The 22,694-nt window shown below is 36.0% G+C and overlaps 1 protein-coding gene and 1 pseudogene across 2 annotated transcripts in view; one reads left to right on the top strand and one right to left on the bottom strand.

Moving 5' to 3' along the window:
• Nucleotides 1–22,694, bottom strand: part of PPP1R42 (protein phosphatase 1 regulatory subunit 42) — a 62,525-nt gene that overhangs the window by 35,778 nt on the left and 4,053 nt on the right. For both annotated transcript variants that reach the window (XM_032296262.1, XM_032296261.1), the window contains exons 2-5: nucleotides 18,457–18,668; nucleotides 15,551–15,717; nucleotides 14,002–14,140; nucleotides 11,709–11,825 (exon numbers count right to left, since the gene is read on the bottom strand). In XM_032296262.1, coding sequence (XP_032152153.1) covers nucleotides 11,709–11,825; nucleotides 14,002–14,140; nucleotides 15,551–15,717; nucleotides 18,457–18,585 — 552 coding nt within the window. In that variant the 5' untranslated portion in view covers nucleotides 18,586–18,668. The remainder of the gene's footprint in view (nucleotides 1–11,708; nucleotides 11,826–14,001; nucleotides 14,141–15,550; nucleotides 15,718–18,456; nucleotides 18,669–22,694) is intronic.
• LOC116563645 lies at nucleotides 12,763–12,917 on the top strand (annotated as a pseudogene).

Consider the following 22,694-nt stretch of genomic DNA (forward strand, 5'->3'; position numbering starts at 1 on the left):
CATGCCATCATTCCCAGCTAATTTTTTTAAAAAACATTTTTTAGAGAAGGGGTCTTGCTATGTTGCCCAGATTGGTCTGAAACTCTTGGGCTCAAGCAATTCTCCCACCTCGGTTCTCCCTAGGTACTAGGATTATAGGCAGAGTTACGATGCCCATGATTGTTTACCAAATGGTTCTTTTTACCAATGTTGCTTTAGTATTCTGGTTCCCTTTCTTATAAATTTTAGGATTAATTTGTAAATTTCTAAAAGAGAAGAATCCGAGATATTGATTGGGATTATGTTGAATGTATAGATCAATTGAGAAGGAATTAGCACTTTAAGAATAAAAAGTCTTCTACCATGTATGTGTAAGGGCAGGCAGTATGAGAAATCTCTGTACTTTCAATTTTGCTGTGAACCTAAAATTAATCTAAAGAATAAAGTCTATTAAAATAAAAAATCAAAACCAGAAAAAAAGAATGCAGTCTGCAAATACATGAAAATGGTACCTCTCTCCATTTATGTAGATCTTCTTTAATTTCTTCCAACATTTTGTGTTTTTACTATACAGCTCTTGCACATATTTTTAAAAATGTACCCCTAAGTATTTTATGTATCTTGATGAAGTTATAAATGCCATTTAAAAATTTTTCATTTCTAGTTGTTCATTGCTAGTAAATGGAAATGCAGTTATGTTTTGCATATTGACCTTGCTAAATTCACTCCATAAGTTCTAATAGCTTTTTGCGGATTTCTCATCCTTTTATACGTACCCTATCACGTAGTCTGCAAATAAAGAATATTTTGCTTCTTCCTTTTTAAGTAATGCCATTTGTTTCATTTTTTGGACTTATTGCACTAGCTAACACTTCTAGTGTAAGGCTGAATAAATATAGTATAGCAAACATCCTTCCTTTATTCTTAATCTTAGGGAAAGCATTCTGGTTTTTATCATTAAGTATGTTGTTATGTAAATTTTATATATATGCCTGTTATGAGGTTAAGTTACTTTCTATTTACAGTTTGTTGATAATTTTTAAAACAATAAATGGTGCTGACTATAATGCATTTTGTGCATCAATTGAGACGATCATATAATATTTCTCCTTTATTCTGTTTGGTAAATTATATTGATTTATTTCTGAATGCCAAAACAATCTTGCATTCCTGAGATAAGCCTCACCTGGTCATTGTGTGTTATCTTTTTATATATTGCCAGATTTGATTTGCTAATATTTTAGTAGGGATTTTTGCTTCTCTGTTAATGGGGTATATTGCTCTATAGTGTTCGTGTAATATTGCTGGTTTGATAAGATGAGTTGGGAAGTAGTCCCTGTTTCTCTGTTTTCTTTCTTTTTTTTCTTCCTGAGACAGGGTCTCACTTTGTTTCCCCCTGCTGGCTGGAGTGCAGTGGTGTGATGTCAGCTCACTGCAGCCTCTACTTCCCAGGTTCATGTGATCCTCCCACCTCAGCCTCCTGAGTAGCTGTGACTATAGATGGGCACCACCATGCCTAGCTAATTTTTTTTTTTTTTTGAGATGGAGTCTCACTCTGTCACCCAGGCTGGAGTACAGTGGCATGATCTTGGCTCACTGAAAACTCTGCCTCCTGGGTTCAAGTGATTCTTCTGCCTCAGCCTCCAAAGCAGCTGGGACCACAGGCACATGCCACCATGCCCAGCTAATTTTTATATTTTTAGCAGAGACAGGGTTTCACCATGTTGGCCAGGATGGTCTTGATCTACTGACCTCATGATCCACCTGGCCTCCCAAAGTGCTGGGATTATAGGTGTGAGCCATCGTGCCCAGCCTTAGTTTGCATTTATTTTTCTTGCTGCTTGAAATACAAGATTAGAGCATTGTTTTAATTTTTCTTCATCTTAAATTTATTGTCATTATTGTTTGTATTATTCCCTCATTCTTGTCATTTTATAATTTTTCTTCTTTTCTACTATAAGTGTTCAAAACCATAACTTTCCCTCTAAGCACAATTTACCATATCTCACAAATTTTCAAATGTTTTGTTTTCATTTTCCTTCCAATCAAGTATTTTCTAATTTTCTTTGTGATTTGTATGGACTTTTATTTCATATAGATTATTGTTAATAATTGTGTTTTTTTGAGACAGGGTCTCACTCCATTGCCTAGGCTGGAGTGCAGTGGTGTGATCTCAGTCACTGCAGCCTCCACCTTTGGGGCTCAAGCAATCCTCCCAACTCAGCCTCTCAAGTAGCTGAAACTACAGGCGTGTACCACCATGCCTGGCTAATTTTTGTATTTTTAGTGGAGACAGGGTTTCACCATGTTGCCTAGGCTGGTCTTGAACTCTGGGGCTTAAAAAAATCCACCTGCCTCAGCCTCCCACAGTATTGGTATTACAGGCACAAGCCACTGCATCTAGCTCTTGATATTCTAACTCCTATCATAAGGTGGAATGTTCTATAAGAGTAAATTAGATCAAATTGCTTGGTTACACCTATCTTTTATATCATTACTGGTTTACTATCCATTGGTTCTATCAACCAATGAGAGACAAATGTTGAAATCTCTGTTATAATTATGGATTTGTCCATTTCTCCTTTTACTTCTGTGAATTTTTACTTCATCTAGTTTGTAATTTTAGAGCATAACTTTGAGGCTTGTTATGTTTTCTTGAAGAATTGGCACTTTTTATCATTAAAAATTTTCCTTATATATCTCTGGTCATATTTCTTGTCCTAGAATCTATTTTATTTTACATTAATATAGACATCTCATTTTTCACATTATTTTTGTTTTCAATATACTTTTCATAATTTTATTTTTAACTCACATATCTTTATATATAAAGTGTGTTTCTCCCAGAGAGTATCATTTGATTTTTTTTTTTTTAAAGCATAAATAAGACCTAAGCTGGTCTTGAACTCCTGGGCTCAAGTGATCCTCCCACCTTGTCCTCCTAAAGTGCTGACATTACAGGTGTCACCATGCCCAGCTAAGATTGGCTTTAAAAAAAAAAAAAATCCAGTCCTACAATCTCTGCCTTTTAATTGAACATTTAAACTAGTTATATTAAGGTAATAATTAATATTAATATATAATTATTGATATTGGCTGAGTTTAAGACTACTATCTTGCTATTTGTCTTCTCTGTTCTTTATTCTCTTTTTCTTTTCTTGTCCCCTATGTTTTTTTGGCATTTGAGTTTCTCTTCATTATTGGCTTATTAGTTGTAAACATCTTTGACTATATTTTAGTGGTTGCTTAGGGTTTAAAACAATAATTTTTAAATATGTATAGGCTACTGTCAAATAGCATGGTACTACTTCACGTATAATGTAAGAACTTTGCAACAATATACTACAATTTTCTCTACTCTTGTCATTTGTACTCTTGTTACTGTATATTTTACATGTCATAAACCCCATGATACATGGTTATTATTTATTTTGCCTTCATTTATTTGCATGTGTGGTTGCACATATCAATGGTCCCAGCTATACTGAGGCTGTCGCAGGAAGTTCACTTTAGCTCAGGAAATTGAGGCTGCAGTGAACTGTGATCACACTACTGCACTACAGACCGGCCAACACAGTAAGACCCTGTCTTAAAAAAAAATTCTCTCAGGTTTTATTTTTCTTGATTTTTGCCTTCATTTTTTTGAAGGATGGTTTCACTGGATATATAATTCTAAGTTGACAAGGGTGTTTTTCTTTTAGGATTTTAAAGATGTTTCATAATCTTCTGGCTTGTATTACTTTTGACAAGAAGCTTATAATAATTACTATCTTTCTATATACATAAAATGTCTTTTAAATGTGTTTTTCTTCTGGTAGCTTTTAAGATATTATTATTATTTTTTAGACAAAGTTGTGCTTTTGTCACCCAGGCTGGAGTGCAATGACGCAATCTTGGCTCACTACAACCTCTGCCTCCCAGCTTCAAGCTATTCTCCTGCCTCAGCCTCCTGAGTAGCTGGGACTATAGGAATGTGACACTACACCTGGCTAATTTTGTATTTTTAGTAGAGACAGGGTTTCACCATGTAGGCCACAGTAGTCACAAACTCCTGATCTCAGGTCATCCGCCCACCTTGGCCTCCCAAAGTGCTGAGATTATAGGTGTGAGCCACTGCGTCTGGCCGCTTTTAAGATATTCTTGGAATTTTTTTTTTTTTTTTTTTTTTTTTTTTTAGCAATTTTGCTGTAGTGTACCTTAGTGTAATTTTCTTTGGGATTTTCCTGTTTGGGTTTTGTTGAGCTTCATAGATCAAGGGTTAAAATTTTCATCAAATTTGGCAATTTTGGGGCCACTTTTTTGTTGTTGTTCTGTTTGTTTTGTTTTGAGATAGGGGCTTACTCTTTTACCCTCATTTTTGTTTGTTTGTTTTTTTCCAGTTTTTTTTCTTTCCATGCTTTACTTTGGGTAGTTCTAATGGTATGTCTTTAAGTTCACTGATCTTTTCTTGTATAATGGCTAATCTACTTTTAATCCTATCCAATGAATTTTTTATTTTAGAAATATTTTTAGCCAGGTGCAATGGCTTATGCCTGTAATCCCAGCACTTAGGGAGGCTGAGGCAGGTGGATCACCTGAGGTCAGGAGGTCGAGACCAGCCTGGTCCATGTGGTGAAACCCGTCTCTACTAAAAATTAAAAAAAAAAAAAAATCAGCTAGGCATGGTGGCAGACACCTGTAATCTCAGGTACTTGTGAGGCTGAGGCAGGAGAATCCCTTGAACTTGGGAGGCAGAGGTTGCAGTGTGCTGAGACTGTACCATTGCACTCCAGCCTGGGTAACAAAAGCGAAACTCCATCTCAAAAAAAAAAAAAAAATAAATATTTTATATATGTAATATAAATGTATATAAATATATATTATATATAATACATATAAAATAAATATAATAGATATTTATTTATATACATATATAATATATAATATATAATAAATATACAATATATATTATATAATGTATATAAATTTTATATACAATTATATATAATTATATATTATATATCAATTAATACAATTATATATTATATATCACACATATATTATATATTCATTTATTATATAATATATAAATATACAATAAATATATATATTTATATGTATTATATTTGTTTATATATGTTACATAATATATATAAATAAATATATAATAAATGAATATATTATATATATATATAAGCTCTAGAAGTTATGTTTTCCCCACACTTTGCATATGTCCTCCCTTTCTGTTCATGATTTCTTTAAATTATAGAGTATATTTATAATTGTTTAAAAAAAATGTCCTGGGTGGGTGCGGTGGTTCAGCCTGTAATCCCAGCACTTTGGGAGGCCGAGGTGGGCGGATCACCTGGGAGTTCAAGACCAGCCTGGTCCACCTGATGAAACCTCATCTCTTAAAAAAAAAAAGGAAAAAAGAAAAAAAAGTCTCATCTCCTAATTCTATTCTTCATGTCATTTCTGGTTATTTTTTTTCTTGACTGATTTTTCTCTGGTTATGATTTACATGTTCTTTTTTTTTTTTTTTTTTTTCCACAAGACTGCATCTCAAAGCAACATTTTTATGGTTCTTGTTTGCTGTTCCCCTCTCCGCAGTGTTGTCAATATTCATCCTGTTGTTTTTTCTCTTAGGGACAACAGGCCTGTGCTGCCTATTGTCCAAGATCTGAAAAAGTTGTTTCACATATTTTGTCTAGGTTTCTCTTTGTTTTTATGGAGGGCAATTCTGGTCCTGGTTACTACATCATGGCCCAATAGATTATCTTAAGATATAATTTAAAAATATATTTCTCCATTTTCCCCCTATTTCTATGGTCCAAATATATCCCCAAAGTTCATATGTTGAAACTTTTCCTGCTTCATTCTTCCTGGACGTATGTTGAAACTTAATTGCCATTGCAATAGTATTAAGAGGTTGGCCTTTAGGAAGTGACTAATTTATGAGGGCAGAGTGTTCATGAATAGATGAGAACCTTATAAAAGGGTGATTTTGCTCCTTTCATCCCTCTGCTGTATGAGGACACATCCCTTCTGGATGCCCCAAGGCTCCATCCCGGAAGCAGAGAACAGCCTATGCCAGAAACCAAACCTTTAGTGCCTTGATCCCAGACTTCCCAGCCTCCAGAACTTTGAGAAGTAGGTTTCTGCTGATAGATTACTCAGTCTCAAGTATTTTGTTAACAGCAGCACAAATGGACTGAGATACCTATTCTCTGATTCTGGTACGCTTATTAGTCATATATTGGGTCTTCTGAGTTAATTCTTTTAAGTTTCTTTTTTGCTTGCTTATATTCCATTCTTTTTGTTTGTTCTTTCTGGGAGACTGTCAACTTTATCATTTAAACTTATATTGAATATTTCTTTTTTTTTTTTTCTATTAAGATGGGGTTTCACCGTGTTGGTCAGGCTGGTCTTGAACTCCCGACCTAAGGTGATCCACCCGCCTTGGCCTCCAAAGTGCTTGGATTACAGGCGTGAGCCACCATGCCTGGCCTATATTGAATATTTCATTTCCTCATCCCATTTTTAATTTTTAAGTGTTCTGTTATTCATATTTCTTTTAAAAAATAGAATCTTGCCTTTATTTCAAGGTTGTGGAATCCTTTTCATTTCTCTTCTGGAATTATAGTGTGATTTTAAAGGATTATTTTCCTGTTTCCACATGATTTATTTCTTCAGGATTCTTTTTGTTTCTGTTTCTCTCTCTTTCATTTTAGAGGCTCCTTTCAGAGGTCTCCTAATCCTGAGCTGCCTGTTTATTCATGAAAGTGAATGAGAGCTTTCTGTGCGAGGGTAAGGCTTGTTGACTGTCTCACTGTGGGGCAACTGGGCAGGCAGCTGGCATTTTCCCTCTGAAACCCTTAAACGTCAGGATTGGGAGATGTTTTCTCTTGAGCTAGTCAGTTTCCCTAAAGGAACGAATTCACCAACTCTTGCTCAACGTTTTAAGGCCATGTAGACAGGGTTTTGAGAATAGAGCCTACTTGTATGCATGAGACGGAAGAGAAATATTGGCTTTCTAACATTTCAGTGCTTAGCCTTTAATGAAATCCATCCACTTTTTTTTTTTTTTTGACATTACCGTTTGCTGTGGTTTTTGACCCACAGACTCTCTGGTTCAACTTCATCACAAATTAAAATTGTCCCCTGTAACTTTGTTAATCAGGTATTCTATCCAGGTGTTCTTTAAACTCGTTTTCCCTCATGTTAACCATTCAACATCATTCAGTGCAAGTGGCCACTCTCTCCTTCTTGAAACTCCTTTTTCTCTTCTTCTACATCACTGACTCCTGATGGAGTCGTCTAACTGATCTCTAAATACTGAAGTGTTTTTGTGATTGGTCTTGGCCTCATTTTTTTCTCTATCTCTATTGTCTTTCACCCCATGCTGTGGCTCTTAAATATCATGTAAATGCTGTTGACTCCCAAACTTTCCAATCTTACTTCTCCCTTAAACTCCAGATGCTTACATGACATGTTCATTTCAATATCCAATAGGCATTTCACCAGGTGGAATTATTCTATTTTTTCTTTATAAAGGCTACCATGGTCTTCCCAGTTCCTCACACAAAATTTAGGAGTCATACTGATTCCTTCCCCTCCTTTATGCCTACATCCTGCTCATAAACAAGTTATATGAATTCTACCTTAAAATATAACTCATTATTCCCAAACCCACCCACTCCTCTTCATCTCTAAGCAACCATCTTCTCTTATTTAACTTCTGCAGTAGTCTCTAGCTGATCTCTTTGCTGTCATTCTTGAAACTCATTCTTCATATAGCAGTAGAGAAATCTTTTTTTTTTTTTTTTTTAATATTCCTTCAGTTGACAGAGGAAGGGAAGAAAAAGAAAATAATCCTTTCAGTGGGTTTTTATTGGACTTAGAATAAGGTAAAAACTTGTGATCATATCCTAAAAGGACCTTTATGATCTGGCCTCTGTGTCTTCCTTTCTAATCTCATATTGTGTACTGTTGCCTCTTCCTTCACTCAACAGTGTATTTATTGAGCACCTACAATGTATCAGAAACTGAGCTTGGCACTGGGAACCATACTACAGTGTTCCTTGGACACTCAAGCTTTCTTTGGCCCCATAGTCTTTGCATCTGCTTTACCTAGTGCCTGGTATGTTCTTTTCCCAGCTCTTTGCATATCTTCTTTCTCATCCTTCAGTTATCAGCGTAAATGTCATTTCTTCAGAGGCCTTTCATAATAACCTGATCTAAAATATCCACTGACTCCTTTTTTTTAATTTTCTTATTTAATTCCTTCATAGCACTTTTCACAATCTTCTCTGCTTAGGTCTTTCTTTTTTCTTTTTTGTTCTCTTGAGATCTGAAGGTTTCTTTCTTTCTCTCTTTCTTTTTCTTTCTCTCTTCTCTCTCTCTCTTTTTCTCCTTCCTTCCCTCCTTCCTTCCTTCCTTCCTTCCTTCCTTCCTTCCTTCCTTCCTTCCCTCTCTCTTTTTCTCCTTCCTTCCCTCCTTTTTCTCTTTCTTTCTTTCTTTCTTTCTTTCTTTCTTTCTTTCTTTCTTTCTTTCTCTCTCTTTTTCTCTTTCTTGTCTGTCTGTCTTTCTTTCTTTTCTTTTCTTTTCTTTTCTTTTCTTTTCTTTTCTTTCCTTTCTTTCTTTCTCTCCCCCCTTTCTTCCTTTCTTTCATTTTTGAGACAGGGTCTCACTCTGTTATCCAAGATGGAGTGCAGTGGACAGATGACAGTTCACTGCAGTTTTGTACTTTGGGGCAAGTTATCCCATCCTGGGCTTAAGTGGTCCTCCCACCTCAGGCTCCTGAGTACCTGAGACTACAGGCACATGTCATCATGCCCAGCTAATTTCTTTTTTAAATTTTTTGTAGAGGAAAGGTCTTCCTTTGTTCTCCAGGCTGGTCTTGAATTCAAGCAATCCTCTCCTGCCTCGGTCTCCCGAAGTGCAGTGATTACAGGCATGAGCCACCACACCCGGCCTTGCTTATGTATTTTCATACCATTTCTTCCCTTGTCCCTCTGTAATGTAATCTCCCTGAAGGTACAGGCTGTTTTTTTTTTCCTTCCTAGCTTCACCATGTTGGCTAGGCTGGTCTCAAACTCCTGACCTCAAGTGATCTGCCCACCTCTGCCTCCCGAAGTGTTAGGATTACAGGTGTGAGCCATCATGCCCAGCTGAGGGTAGAGACTTTGTCTTATTTATCATAGTATCTCCAGTACTTAAGATGTGTTTTTCCAAGGCCCTAGAACAGTGCCTGGCACATGGAGTATAATATAGTAGTTCCCTCCCACCCCCTTATTCAGTTGCCCAAAGTCAACTGTGGCCCAAAAATATTTAATGTAAAATCCCAGAAAAAAAAATTTGCTATTTTTAAAATGGATCCTCGTTTTTTTCACTCTGTTGCCCAGGCTTGGAGTGCAGTGGCACAATCCTGGCTTACTGCAACGTCTTGTCTCCAGGTTCAAGCAATTCCCCTGCCTCAACCTTCTGAGTAGCTGGGATTACAGGTATGTACCACCACTTCCGGCAAATGTTTGTATAGGGTTTCGCCATGTCAGCCAGGCTGATTTTGAATTTCTGGCCTCAAGTGATCTGCCCACCTTGACCTCCCAAAGTGCTGGTATTACAGGCGTCAGCCACCAAGCCTAGCTGAGTACAATGGATGTTGTTCTCAGTATCATGATGAAATCTTGCACTGGCCTGATTGTCCTGCCCAGGAACATGAATTATTTTTTGTCCAGCATTTCCATGCTATACATGTTACTTAGTAACCAACTGGGTTATCAGATCTACTGTGTCACTATTGCAGTGCTTGTATTCGGGCAACCCTTACTTCACTTGCCCCAAAGTGCAAGAGTAGTGAGGCTAACATGTTATTGTAATTGTTCCTTTTTTTTTCTTTCTTCCTTTTTTTCTTTTTTTGAGATAGAGTCTCGCTCTTTCGCCCAGGCTGGAGTGTAGTGGCACGACCTTGACTCACTTCAACCTCTGCCTCCCTGGTTCAAGCAATTCACCTGCCTCAGCCTCCCGAGTAGCTAGGACTACAGGCACATGTATACAAAAAATACATAATTTTTTGTATTTTTAGTAGAGACGGGGTTTCACCATGTTAGCCAGGATGTCTCAGTCTCCTGATTACATGTCTGTAATCCCAGCTACTCGGGAGGCTGAGGCAGGAGAATTGCTTGTATCTGGGAGGTGGAGGTTTCGGTGAGCCAAGATGGCACCACTGCACTCCAGCCTGGGCAACAGAGTGAGAGACTGTGTTTCAAAAAATAAAATAAAATAAAAAATAAAATGTAAAATATATTTTAATTCAGAGTTTATCCCATGAACGTCTTACTTTTTCATATTGTAAGTTGAAACAACTAATTGAGTCATGCTTCCTAAGGCCTTCTTATTTTAAAAATCCACCCTGATTATTCAGTGGCATTTTGGATATTTTGAGTAATTCATCTGTGCTAGAATACATATATTTATTTTTATAATTATCTATTGCTTATAGCAGCTATGGGATGAGCCAAGTAATGGGTCTGAATTTGGAAACAAGGTCAACATAACATTTTTAGGGTCACCAAATGACTGTCCGGAAGTAGCTCTGAAAACAAAAGGTGCTTTTGGGAGAAAGAAGCTCATTCTTCTTCCTGTGGTTCATATGTAAAGAAATTATACCATAGCTCATTCCATTGCCAAACCAGAAACTTTGAGGTCATAGCATTGGCTCAACCCGTAGATGAATGTTTCAAGGAAGCCTTCTGTAGCCCCCGGCTGAGTTAGGGCTACCATAATACTTATAAAAAGTATTATGGTAATACTGTGCCACTGTGGCTCACGCCTGTTATCCCAGCACTTTGGGAGGCCGAGGCAGGTGGATCACAAGGTCAGGAGATTGAGACCATCCTGGTTAACATGGTGAAACCCCATCTTCTACTAAAAATGCAAAAAATGAACCTGGCATGGTGGCATGTGCCTGTAGTCCCAGCTACGTGGGAGGCTGAGGCAGGAGAATCACTTGAACCCAGGAGGCAGAGATTATAGTGAGCCGAGATCGTACCACTGCAATCCAGCCTGGGCAACAGAGCAAGACTCCATCTCAAAAACAAAAAACAAAAAACAAAAAAGCAGTAATCATGTTGTAGTCTCATTACTGGTTGATTATAGGTTTCTTGAAGATGAAGACCATATATTCCTTTCTTTGTTCTACACTGAGTAGTACAGAGCTTGACAAATATGTAGGTGGCCAATACATATTTGAATAAATATATAATTGAATGAATATGGCATTATATGATATAACATGACATTAGTATAGCTGGCACAAATTAGAGTAAGTTCAATCAGAACAATTTCAAGTAATTCCCCAAAAGGAAGTAGCCAAGAGAGAGTTCAGGTCTAGTCACAGTTACTAGAAACTCATTCATTGGGAAATCAGTCTTAAGGGGCAAGAAATCTAGTCTTTTCCTTCTCTAGAAGGAAAAGTTTAATGGGAAAATAATGCAAAGAAGAGATACTTCCCTTCTCAGAAACTTTTATTCTGTTGGTGAGGGATAGAGGCATTGGAGTATGAAGGAGAGAAACAAATAAGAGGACAGAATTATGCAAATAAATACATTAAGAAGTATTCATTAGCTAATTTTAGAACAAATCCAGAGTAGCTTTTAATGTGATATATTTATTTTGTAGCTATTTCAAAACACATATTTTCAATCACAATTTCATGTAATTATCTTAAAATTAATATTTCTTTATACTACCTTCACATGCAGAAGTTGGTTGTCAACAGCTATGAGCTGATTAAGATTCTCCAGTATTTCTAAGTCTTTAATGTCATCAATATTATTATTGCTGATATTCAATATAGAGAGGGATTTCTGTAAGAAAAATAACCAAGTTAGCATTAGTAAATAGTCTAAATACCATATAATAGGAACCAGAAATACTAATCCTGGAAAAGTTTAAGCTTGATCAGTTTAGATTGTTTTGTCCTTTAGGCAAGAACATCAAAAGCCATGAAATTCTTTTTGTTGCATTTTATTTTTCAGGTGGAAGTTTTAGAATCATAATATATCATATAACTTACTCTTTCTCCCTATAATTCCTCCATAAGTCATATTTCCTTTTCCAAGATACAAAATAAATGTATAGAATAAAGAAGCCAAGAATAAAAAAGCAAAGAAAGAAAAAGATGCACCAACAAACGAATAATACAATATAGAAAAAATGCTTACTGTGGCTTTAGCAAATTATCATTTTGTGCTAAATACTAAGATTTGTACTTACATAGGGGCTGGGTGCGGTGGCTCATGCCTGTAATCTCAGCACTTTAGGAGATGAGGCGGACGGATCACTTGAGGTCAGGAGTTCGAGACCAGCCTGGCCAATGTGGCAAAACCCTGTCTCTACTAAAAATAAAAAATATTAGCCAGGCATGGTGCTGTGCACCTGTAGTCCCAGCTACTTGGGAGGCTGAGGCAGGAGAATCGCTTGAATCTCAGAGGCGGAGGTTGCAGTGAGCAGATATCATGCCTGGGTGACAGAGCGAAACTCTGTCTCTAAAAAGATTTGTACTTACATAGGAAGAAACAGTTTTTGTCTTTGTTTTGCTAAATAGGAAACATACCAAGAACAAAATAATATCTGGTTTTTATTTTCCTCTCTACCTGTCTTTATGGTTTTCTCTTGACAATCCATATATTCAAACTAGTTAAAATAATAATTAGCTAATTACCAGGAATTTCAGTGTTGCTGTAACACTAAATCAAAGTCATCTTATGAGGCTTAGGAATATCTACCAAGATGGAGTCAACCATTGCTTCATGGCCTTTTGGCTGAGATCAAGTGTAGTATCTGTTTTTATTAGTTTAAGTTTAAAAAAAAAAAAAAAGATGGAGGCATCCATCATGCACAGCCAATATTTAGAAAAAATATTTCCTGATACTAAAGTATTGGGGGAACTACCTCTTAATTTTTATAAATTTGGGTCAAAATCCATCCACTATCCTCTATTTCTGGGCCCTCTAAAATAAAACTGATGAGTCTGGGCATGGTGGCTGACGCCTGTAATCCCAGCACTTTGGGAGGCCGAGGTGGCAGATCACTTGAGGTCAGGACTTTGAGACTCACCTGGCCAACATGGTGAAACCCCATCTCTGCTAAAAATACAAAAATTAGCCAGACATGTGGCATGTGCCTGTAGTCTCAGCTACTTGGGAGGCTGAGGCAGGAGAATTGCTTGAATCCAGGAAGCAGAGGTTGCAGTGAGCCAAGATTATGCCACTGCACTCCAGCCTGGGCAACAGAGCAAGACTCCATCTCAAAACTATTTATTTATAAATAAATAAAATAAAATGGATGAAATCTGTAAAACAACTACCATGTCCCATTTATGTCTCCTGCCCCAGATTTGAAGTTAGCCTATCTCCACAAGTCTCTTGTTTTGAGGATTAGCAGGAGCCTAAGTGGTACCCTCTGGCTTCTCAATTTATTGTAGCACCTCCATCCAATGTAACTGGTTGTCAGGCAACACAGTTGGAGCCGCAACCCCAGGGCTCCCAGGCCTACACAGTTATGATGAGGTAGAGCTGTATGTAGTGCAACCTACAATCAAATCAGGATCCTGGGAGGAAACAACTTATTATTACAATGGCTCTCTACTAGATTGTTTAAAAGTTTCCAAATAATTGCACATTCCTCTTCCCTTAGCCTTTTTCCTAAAATTTAAAATGTTGAGCCATGATAATCACCAAGGTCCACATTATGAATGAATGAACATCTGTATTAGAACTTCAGTTAACATATCTTTTAACACTCTTCTTTTCTTCCATCCAGTTACTGAAAGAGGCAGATTTTATTATCCTACTTTATAAATGCTAAGTCTCTGAGATTGCACATGAGAAAATCAGCTTCGGTGCTCAGATATGCTCTGAGCTGGCCATATAAACATGCAGAGTATGTACAATGTCCAAATATACCTTCACTGTATTCTTGTTTCATTATAACTTGTTAATCACTATTATTCCTCTTCAAAATATTCAGATATGAACTTACTGCCAGGGAATGAAGAGTTCTTGGATCAAACAGAAGCTTTTCCCCAAGGGGAAGCCTCTGACTCTCAACATGAAGCTCTCTTAGTTCTCCTAATCCTTCTAAACCTTCTATGACAGCAATGTAATTGCCTCCCAGATACCTGTAAAACATAGACACAGTTCTAAATAGCATTCTGGGAATGTTGTGGTCTTTATTAAACATGACAAAAGTGTAATAACAGAAGCACTGAGCTGAACAAAATTATAAATGTAGACTATTATGTTTATATTGAATCTATGAAAGGTTGGTTTACTTAAATGAGAACAAATTATATTCTTACGCTTAATTTAGTCTAAAAATGTGTTTTTTTAAAAAAGTGAGCAAATTGTAATAGTTATTAAACTATCTACCAGGGTTCTTTATATATCACCTAACATATGAAGAGCCCTGGTAGATAGTTTGATAATAACCATTTCTGGGTTGTAGGTTTAAAAAATGAAGATTTCATGGCTAGGCACAGTGGCTCACACCTGTAATCCCAGCACTTTGGGAGCTCAGGAGTTCAAGACCAGTCTGACAACATAGGGAGATCCCATCTCAAAAGAAAGAAAGAAAAAGAAAGAAGGAAGGAAGGAAGGAAGGAAGGAAGGAAGGAAGGAAGGAAGGAAGGAAGGAAGGAAGGAAAGAAAGCCAGCCAGTCATGATGGTGCATGCTTGTGGGAAGATTACTTGGACCTGGGACGTCAAGGCTGTGGTGAGTCATGATCATACCACTGCACTCCAGCCTGGGTGACAGAGCGAGACTCTGTCTCAAACCAAGAGATAAAAATAAAAATGAAGATATCTGGGCCTAACCCCTGGAGAATCTAATCTGGATATGTAGTTTGGAACCCAGTGCTCTGCATTTTTAATAAGAATTCACCAGCCAACTCTTGTGTCTGAGGCCTTTAGCCCATTCTTTGAGGAGCGTGGTAGTTATTCCAATCTGGGGAGATTGGATCCACCAATCTTCATTGCCTAATTATAATCATTATAGGCATGATCCACCATGCCCAGCTACCAGTTACATTCCGTTATATAACTGGAAGCCATGTAGATATTCAATGCCTTTTTACAATCAAGTTTACATCAATAGGATCAATTATATGAACAGATGGTATGAGATGTGTGATTCTGAAAGGCACATAACTCATCTGGGTTCCATGGAAATTTCTTTCATCAGTTGAGCCTACATGGGGATGTTTTAGGTATCCCTATTAGCCCTAAGACAACCACTCCCTACAATGAAAAGTATATCAGGCTTAATAAAACACAAATTATTAAGCATTATATGTGTGAAATGATTTATTTCTTGTTAATAATAGCACAAGAGAATAAAAACTGAGGTCTGTTCCACAAAACCCATGTGGGAATCGTATGGGTTTTTTCATATGAGTATGAAATCATATTGATTTCATATTCAATTTACTTTTGGAATTTAATGCAAAAAATGGAAATGCCTGCATGCAAAATAATTTAAGTACTATAATCATGAAAAACAGATACATTTAAAAAAAAAAAAAGCACTTACAGTTTTTCCAGTTTCTTTAATGACCTGAGATTCTCTATACATGAAATACAATTGTTTTGTAGGTATAAGTGGGTCAGATTTGTGGCATAATTCAGGTTAGTGATTTGACTAATACAGTTATCATATAAATATAAAACACTAAGATTTTTGCAAAGAGAGAGGTCTTCCTAAAAGGGAAACAAAAACATGTCAAATGTAATTTCTCCTGAAAACTTACAAGTTAGTTTTTAAGAAAAATTTTCAGTTGATCATTCTGCAGATTTCCCTAAAGTTAATATAAGAACAGTATTTCTCCATTCTTAGCACAGTTAAAACAAGACTAGAATGATTACAAAAGAAATTCTAGACTAGATTGATTACAAAATAAATTCTGTAATTTTTTTCTTTTCTTTTTTTTTTTTTAAGAAATTCTGTAATTATATCAATAAAATTGTAATTGTTAAGATTTTCCCAGTGCAAGCAATTTTCCCTGGAAGCAATCAGGCTCCTCTGGAAGTTGAAGCAAATTATTGTCTCAACATTATAAATAGGGTTTAATATGTATTTAGGATTGGAAGTCAACTACTATGGCTTATAATATTGAAAATTGGAAGTCATCTAGATATTCAAGAATCATAGATTAATTTTTTAAAAACTATGATAATGATATCTAAAGGAATACTGTAGAACCATTAAATACCTTTTGTTTCTTCAGTAATATCTAATACATAATTAAGTGAAAATCATAATATATAATTAAGTGAAAATAGTACATTCAGTATGATCCACTATTGTGAAATTATATGAATAAAAGACTGAAAGGGTATTACCTAAATGTTAAAAGTGATTGTGTCTGAACAGGATTACATTCTTTCTTTTTATGTGTATTTTATATGACTAAGAACACCAATTACTTTTTTTTTTTTTTGAAACAGGGTCTCACCCAGGCTGGTCTTGAACTCCTGGGCTCAAGTGATCCTAGTGCCCCAGCGTCTTGAATAGCTGGGATTACAGGCATGATCCACCATGCCCAGCTACCAGTTACTTTTGAGATAAGAAAATAATTAAAGGGATTTTTAAAAAGGCTGTCATTTTTTTGTGTCATGACAGAATCAGCCTAGAGTTAATAGACAAATGATAAAGCGAAGTTCTGCTCAAAAATTTCTCAGCCTTCATTAAGTTAACATCTTTTAAAATACAGCTATGTGTTGGACACTGTAAGTTTAGAAGTTATTCTCATTTTAAAGTGAATTACTTTAACCAATTTGCCTTCCTCCTAACCAAGATCATCCACCCTGGAGGAGCATTGATTGATGCGAGGACAGAGTATGGAATGAGGACTTTACTGGGTGGTCTCCAGAGAAAGTAGTCTTATATGATATGATGAGGTAGAGCATTCTGGACAACAAAAGAGAAATATGAGGTTTGGGCAAAGGAATTCATGGGAAGAAGGAGCACCAGGAAATCAGAAAGGTATCTAGAATGGGAGCTGGGTTGGGTCCCTACAAAAAAATCAAGCATTTAATTGATCATTTTGCCTGGGGCTTCAGTATTTCTTTCATTAGTTCAATAAATATTTATTAAGCACATAATATGAGTCAGGCATTGTAGTGGATGAGGGATTTAGAGTGATGTGAAACAATAGACATGATTTCTGCCCTCAGGTAGCTCCTGTGTTTCCAAGAAAATTTCTCTCACCTGTACTCTAGCATTTATTGTAAACAACAGATACCAAAACAAATGGCTTAAGAGTTATTGCAGCCTTTAAAGCTTCCCAGATTATAGCCGAGAATTACCTTAATGCTGAGAAAATGTAGTTTCAGATTATATCCAGATAAACATAAACTTGTCTGATATAATTGACCCAGTGTAACATACATTTACATGACCAGTTAAATTATATGTAAAAAAAGATTTCACTGTTAAACTTTTTTTTTCTTGTGTGAATTTTAATTTTTATTTCCATAGTTTTGGGGGTACAGATGGTTTTTGGTTACATGGATAAGTTCTTTTTTTTCTTTTGAGACAGAGTCTCACTTTGTTGCTCAGGCATGAGCCACCATGGTTGGCCAGGGTAAGATTTTTAGTGGTGAGTTCTGAGATTTTAGTGCACCCTTCAACTGAGCAGTACGCGCTGTACCCAGTATGTAGTCTTTATCCCTCACTCTCTCTCCCAATCTTCTGTCACTGTTAAGCTTTTGAAATATGGCACTCACATAGTTACTTCTTAACATTTTGGTATGTTTAAAAAATGTATATTTCAAGGTTTTACAATAATACCAAAGTAATTATTATCTATGAAATTATTTTCCAACATACAGTTTCAAATCTAGTTTGAGACACTATACAGTGTTGTAGAAGAACATATACATATATTTAATATATATACTTAAAAATCACAATGTTATATTTTATAGATTTAATTTTAACAAATTTAATATCACAAGTAGAAAGTTAAAATAAAAACACAATATAAAGCTTACTGATAAAAATAAGTTAATAAAGCCCAAGTGTGATGGCTCACACTTGTAATCCTAGCACTTTGGGAGATCAAGCAAGCAGATCACTTCTTGAGCTCAGGAGTTTGAGCTCAAGAACTCAACATGGTGAACCTGGGCAACATGGTAAAACCCCGCATCTACTAAACATACAAAAATTAGCTGGGCATGGTGGCACATGCCTGTAATCCCAGCTACTGGGGAAGCTGAGACACAAGAATCGCTTGACCTGGGAGTCGGAGGTTGCAGTGAGCTTGGATCATACCACTGTACTCCGGCCTAGGCAACAGAGTGAGATTCTGTCTCAAAAAAAAAAAGTTAATAAGAATAATGAAAATATAGTTAATATATTAGGTGTGCCCCCAAACCAATTCCAAAACTTTACATTATTAATTATATATAAATGGAAAATAATTTCAAAGTTCTTACAATTGCATCTATATTTTTGTCTGAAAAATTTATATGAGTTATTTTCTTCAGGCACTGTGAAATGGTTTCTTCTTTTCGGGGTTTAAGGTTGCTGTTTTTGGCAATTAGATCCAAGGTCAGTCGAACCATATTTCTTTATAAATCAAACTCTCAGCAAAAGCTCTGTTTTGATACCATGTCAAGAAGTAAGTTTAGGTATTATTTCCAACTTTCTAAAGATTAAAGAGAAAAGGAGCATTATGATATAGCAATTTAAGGAAAAGTTATTCTTACATTTTAAATAATTCCCTTATATGAAACTATTTGATAAGCTAGTTTATAGACATTTTTAGTGCCACTGTGGTATTTTCTAAGTTTATTGGCTTAACTCTTCATAAAAAGATTTAAAGCATCAAAACTCATTAAATACATGATACTCATTCACTTTTACTTTTAAATCTTTTCCTCTTCCTAAGTAGTATTTGAATCATAGCAAGTTATCTTTTTTATTTCTTTTTTCTCTTTTGAGACAGAATTTCGCTCGTTGCCCAGGCTGGGGTGCAATGGCCTGATCTCAGCTAAATGCAACCTCCAACTCCCAGGTTCAAGCTATTTTCCTGCCTCAGCCACCCAGGTAGCTGGGATTACAGATGGCCGCCACCACACCCAGCTAATTTTTATATTTTTAGTAGAGACGGGGTTTCGCCATGTTGGCCAGACTGGTCTTGAACTCCTGACCACAGGTGATCCACCTGCCTCAGCCTCCCAAAGTGCTGGGACTACAGGTGTGAGCCACCACGCCCGGCCTCTTTTTTCTTTTAAACGACTGGGTGTCATGATATGGTTCCCAGGCTGGCGTGCTGTGGCTATTCACAGGCATGATCATAGTGCACTGCAATCTTTGAACTCCTGGGCTCAAGTGCTCCTCCTGTCTCAGCCTCAGCTGGAACCTACAGGGGTGTACCACTACTCCTGGCTTATGGGCATCTTTTAAAGGATTATTATTCACTCCTGTAGTCAAAAAGACCCTCCAGGAATATCCTACAATGTTGTCATTTCACAGGTGAAGAAACTAAGTCCCAGAGATATACGTCAAGCTACTCAAGCTAGTGACAGTTAAGAAAGGGACCAGGTCTCTTGGCTCCTTTTTCCACAGTACTGTAGAGACCATATGTCTGAAACCCCTAAATCAGAACATATGGTGTGAAAGCCTTAAGTACATAGGACAGTGGTGCAAAATACTTGAAAATAAAGCTGGCCTAGAAATTTTATGTTTTGTTAGTACAACCATAATCCACAAAGAGGCAACATAATCCAGGGTTTTTCAATCTAGATTGCCTGGTTCAAATTTTGCTTCATCACTTATTGGTTAGGCAATCTCAGGCAGGTTACTTCAATTTCTTACAAAATAAGGATAATAATGGTCCCTATTTCTAAGAGATAACGTGAGGATTGGTGAGATAATCGTTATGGAGTGTTTTGCACAGTACCTGGTACATAGGTCAATAAACATTGGCTATCATTATTATTATTCTATTACTGTTTTGTTCACAGATAAGGTTATCTTAACTGGGTTATCTTAAGTCTCTCACCAGAAATATATGAGGACTGCTAAATATGCGGAACATGCCGGGGGTGGTGGTACCTGCCTGTAGTTCCAGCTACTCAGCAGGCTGAGGCAAGAGAATCACTTGAGCCCAGGAGTTCTAGGTTATAGTGAGCTATGATCATGCTACTGCACTCCAGCCTGGGTGACAGAGGGAGACTGTCTCTAAATATGTAAATAAAATATTGCCATAAATTGTCTAGAGGTTTGAGGTAATGCATTTTTTCAATTGCCCAGGAAGTATAGTTATTTAAGTGATAAATATCCCAGTTTTGCCAATTGTGCCTCACATTCGTTTACTACAAATGTAACCAAAAATACAGTTTAAAATTAAACAGTATTATTCTAGTGTATATGGAATTTAACCAGCCAAATACCTCAATGTGTACAATATTCTGGACATGAAATCAGTGCTTAGGAGGAAAAATGAATTCAGCAGACTACAAATAAAATTTGCATACTCACACATTGGCGTTGCCCAGTCTATGTTATTATAAATTGCCTACAATAAAATATTTGAAGATATGGCAAGTATTCTTAGACTCTTTAAAATGCAAATTACAACCTACAGAATAAATTTATAAAATCTTATGCCTCAGAACTGGGCAGAAAAAAAATTATAAAATCTTCATAGATTTTTAAAATTTGCATACATGATTATTTTTATAACAAAAATTTAAGCTTACTGTTGACTTTTCAGATCACATCTCAAATATGACATAATATTGTGAACAAAGTTTCTAATTCAATAAAAATAACTTCTTAATCTTACCTTGAAAGAATTTCATATAATATTTCACAATAAAAGTATAAGAATAGTATAACACCCATGGACCCACAGGTCAGCTTAAAATATAAAACATTACAAATACATTTGAAACTCCTTTATACCTTTCTTCCTCTTCATTCTCTTAAGCTTAGGATTTATCTTAAATTTAGACTATTCATGTTTTCATACTTTTACTACAGATGTATGTATATCTAAACAATATATAGGTTTTTCACAATTTTACATGTCATCAATGATATTAATGATATTCTGTCTTCAGCTTTCGTTTCTGCTTGTTTGTGAGAGACATTTGGGTTGATGTGTGTAGCTCTAGAGTATTCCATTGTAAGAAATTAAATTTCCCCCAAAATGATTGATCTTTGGGTATTTCCTTTTTTTTTTTTTTTTGCTTTTACATTGTTGCTTTTATGATTTTGTATATATCATTTGGCACATATGGAAAAGCTTCTTTAAGGTTTAAAACTAGGAGTGGCCACTTCTGGGTTGGACATTTCAACTTTACTATATATTGCCCAATTGTTCTCCAAAGGAATTCTACACTGGCAAGTAAAAGAGTTCCCACTGCTCTACAATGCAGCCTGCACTGTTGTTGGCACCTGATATTGGCAATCTTTAGCTTTTTGCCAAGCTGATGGGTATAAAATGATATCTCACTACTGTGTTTTAATTTGCCATTTTTTACTTATTGAGAGACTGAGAGTATTTTCCTATTGGTCATGTGAAGTTTCTCTTCTGTTAATTTCTATTTCTTATATTTTGCCCATTTTCCCTACTGAGTTCTGCTTTTCTAAGAAATTTTTAGATACTAAAATTTTTAGATACACACACATTTCTATTAGATACTAATATTTCATTGATAATATGTGTTGCAAATGTCTTTTCCCAGACTGTAGCTTGTCTTTTCTCCTTTTCTCATTTGCTAATTTGCTTTTAATGATATCTTCTAAAAAACAGAAGCTTTATTTTTTAATATAGTCAAATGTATCCCTATTTTTTCTCATGTTTTGTGCTTTTTGTGGCTTATTTAGTAACTCCTTCCCCACCTTAATTTCAGAAAAAATGACCTATATTTTCTTCTGAACATGTTAAAGTTTTGCTTCATGCATTTTGGTCTTTATCTAGAGTTGATTACTGTGTAGGAAGTGGGATATTTTCTCTTCCATGGTTCTTTTCCATTCATTTATATATTTATCCCCATGACAACACTGTCGTAATAAGTACAGATTAATAATCTCTCTCTCTACTTGGGTTATTCTTGGTCCTTGACTCTTTCATATAAACTTTAATATCAGTTTTTCAATCCATGAAAAATTCTTTTATGATTTTGTTACAAATTGCAAATTTATAAACAATTCATGAAGCACTGACATTTCTCTAATATTGAGTCTTCCTTCCCATGAGTATGGTATGTCTCTCCATTTTGGCAATGCTGCTTTAATGATTTTCAGTAGTTAAAAGTTTTTCTTTTATATTTAAGGCCATGCATAAGTTTTTTGTTTTGTTTTGTTTTTTCATTTGTTTGTTTTTGAGACAGGGTCTCACTCTGTTGCCCAGGCTGGAGTACAGTGGCCTGATCTCGACTCACTGTAGTCCCTGTCTCTCAGACTCAAGTGATTCTCCCATCTCAGCCTTTTGAGTAGCTGGGATTACAAGCCTGTGCCACCATGCCCAGCTAATTTTTTGTATTTTTAGTAGAGATGGGGTTTTGCCAAGTTGCCCTGGGTAGTCTCAAACTCTTGGCTCAAGCAATCCACTTGCCTCAGCCTCCCAGACTGTTGTTGGGATTACAGGTGTTAGCCACCATGCCCAGCTCAAGTTTTTTTTTTTTTTTTGGGTTATTGGGATCATATATTTTTGTTGATA

This window comes from Sapajus apella, unplaced genomic scaffold (genome assembly GCF_009761245.1).
Source record: "Sapajus apella isolate SASKATOON/1434 unplaced genomic scaffold, GSC_monkey_1.0 scaffold35, whole genome shotgun sequence".
Classification (NCBI taxonomy): Eukaryota; Metazoa; Chordata; class Mammalia; order Primates; family Cebidae; genus Sapajus; species Sapajus apella.